Source organism: Miscanthus floridulus, chromosome 12, assembly GCF_019320115.1.
Source record: "Miscanthus floridulus cultivar M001 chromosome 12, ASM1932011v1, whole genome shotgun sequence".
Lineage (NCBI taxonomy): Eukaryota > Viridiplantae > Streptophyta > Magnoliopsida > Poales > Poaceae > Miscanthus > Miscanthus floridulus.
The window spans coordinates 38,226,770-38,228,570 of NC_089591.1; the positions used below are offsets into that span (position 1 = coordinate 38,226,770).

A 1,801-nucleotide genomic window follows, 5' to 3' on the forward strand; every position below is an offset into this window, starting at 1 on the left:
GAGTATGCATGCAAAGTTAGGTAGCTTCAGAATGATAACTTCCATTTTCTTTTCTATTGTTGTTGATGAATGTACAACATTAGATTGAAGATACAAAACCCGACAAATCAGCACCAACTTGGATTATGGATGGTTTTTTTGTTGGGCCTTATATTACATGATAAGAAGAAGTGAATTAGAACTCGATCGGCAGGACCAAGTGACAAAAACATAAATTTATTCTTTTTTCATGTACAACAACAGCAGCAGCGACACACACTGACACACATACTCGAGTCACGTTTACAGCTGATGAATGATGACGGCATGCAGAAGCAGCCGTGAATCCTGGTACGAAGAAACTAAGACATGTCAATCTCACGGGACGCTTTCACTGATCTTTTTTTTTTTTTTTTTGAGAGGCGCTTTCACTGATGTTTTATGCACGGGCACATGCATGCATAACACGTGCGTAGGAATGGCAGGGTCATGAGGTTGCAGTTGCAGCAACCCGCGGCCGCCCGCCTGCATGCAACAGCAGTTTGCAATTACATGACAGCGCAGCCGGGGTCGGGTTTCTCCTCGCAGCAGACGACCCACGGGTAGCCGCGGCACTGGCACGGCGTCCATGTTGGGCACTTGTTGCACACCGGTGCCGGACATGGCCGTGGTGGTGTCGGACATGGCGGCGGCGGCCTGCAGGAGTGGCACTGGCAGGAGCGCGGCGTAGCGCAACTGGATGGACACGTTGGCTGCGGGTTTGGGCACGGGGACGGGCACGGGTACGGATATGGGTACAGGCATGGGTATGGGATTAGCGCTTTGCACGTTGCAGGCGGCGGTGGATCTTCTTTTTTCTTCTTTTTCTTCTTCTTCGGCTGCGGCGGGGCCACAATCTCAATTTTGGTTGCGAAACATCCGGCCTTGCACCGGAGCTTGCAGCAGAGGTCCATGGCGTCGAAGGGCCCGGAAACGAGCACCTTGTCCTTGTCGTACTCCACCTTGTCAAAGACGAACCCGCATCGTTCTGCATGAGTACACACACATTTGCATGTCTATGATCAAAGATTATCTCATGGGAACAACATATATGACGATGTACATGCATGCATGTGATCAGTTAGCAAGGATCGACGTCAGTTACTACACGCACCTTGGAGGCAGCAGAGGATCTTCTGGATCTTGGTCCTGCAGCGGCAGCATCCCAGGTCCAACGTGATGGCCACCGTTGACGTCGGCATCTCTGCAAGATTGAATGATCTCTATACATATATGGTTTCAATACTAAAAACAGAAGGAACCAATATCTGAATACATATCCATCGTCCCATCTCTAAATGATAGATTCATGAACAAACGTATAGCGGCTATGCCTTGCTTATTATTTGTGTTATCTCGTTCTAGGTAGAGAACCGACTTGTGTGGAACAAAAGACCAAAACTAAATCTAATTCGTGCTCACCGTCTTCGCAAGGTGATATTCAAGAAATGCAGGTTGTTGAGCACCAAGTGGAGCAGAAGACTAAAGCAATGCAAAGCGGGGTGATCTCATCATCGGACAATGCAAAGAGATGCAGAAGCGAGGTGTTTGTGTCCGTTTGATGGCCATGTGACCGTGTGTGTGCTAATATATATAGGCGGCGGCACGCCCAAGATTTAGACGAGGATTGGTAGCTTCTACAGGCTAGAAAGATGTATATGCATTCAGTGAAACATGCACTCAATCAAGTTGCAGGCTAAAAGGTCCGGGCCCTGCCTAGAGCAAAAGGGCAGTATACTAAAACGTTGGTATTTTTCACTGACTCTTGATGCAGACTACACAC

The 1,801-nt window shown here is 48.3% G+C and overlaps 1 protein-coding gene across 2 annotated transcripts; it reads right to left on the reverse strand.

Moving 5' to 3' along the window:
* Nucleotides 1–286: 286 nt before the first annotated feature.
* LOC136496316 (protein PYRICULARIA ORYZAE RESISTANCE 21-like) lies at nt 287–1,563 on the reverse strand. Of its 2 annotated transcripts, XM_066491963.1 has the most exons (3): nt 1,441–1,563; nt 1,133–1,222; nt 287–1,006 (listed from the first exon to the last, which is right to left on the reverse strand). In XM_066491963.1, exons 2-3 carry the CDS (start codon nt 1,218–1,220, stop codon nt 528–530), a joined length of 567 nt encoding a protein of 188 aa, XP_066348060.1. In that variant the 5' UTR covers nt 1,221–1,222; nt 1,441–1,563; the 3' UTR covers nt 287–527. The 2 variants fall into 2 exon arrangements, with proteins under 2 accessions (XP_066348060.1, XP_066348061.1); XM_066491964.1 differs by lacking the exon at nt 1,441–1,563 and having other exon boundaries at nt 1,133–1,300.
* Nucleotides 1,564–1,801: the final 238 nt, after the last annotated feature.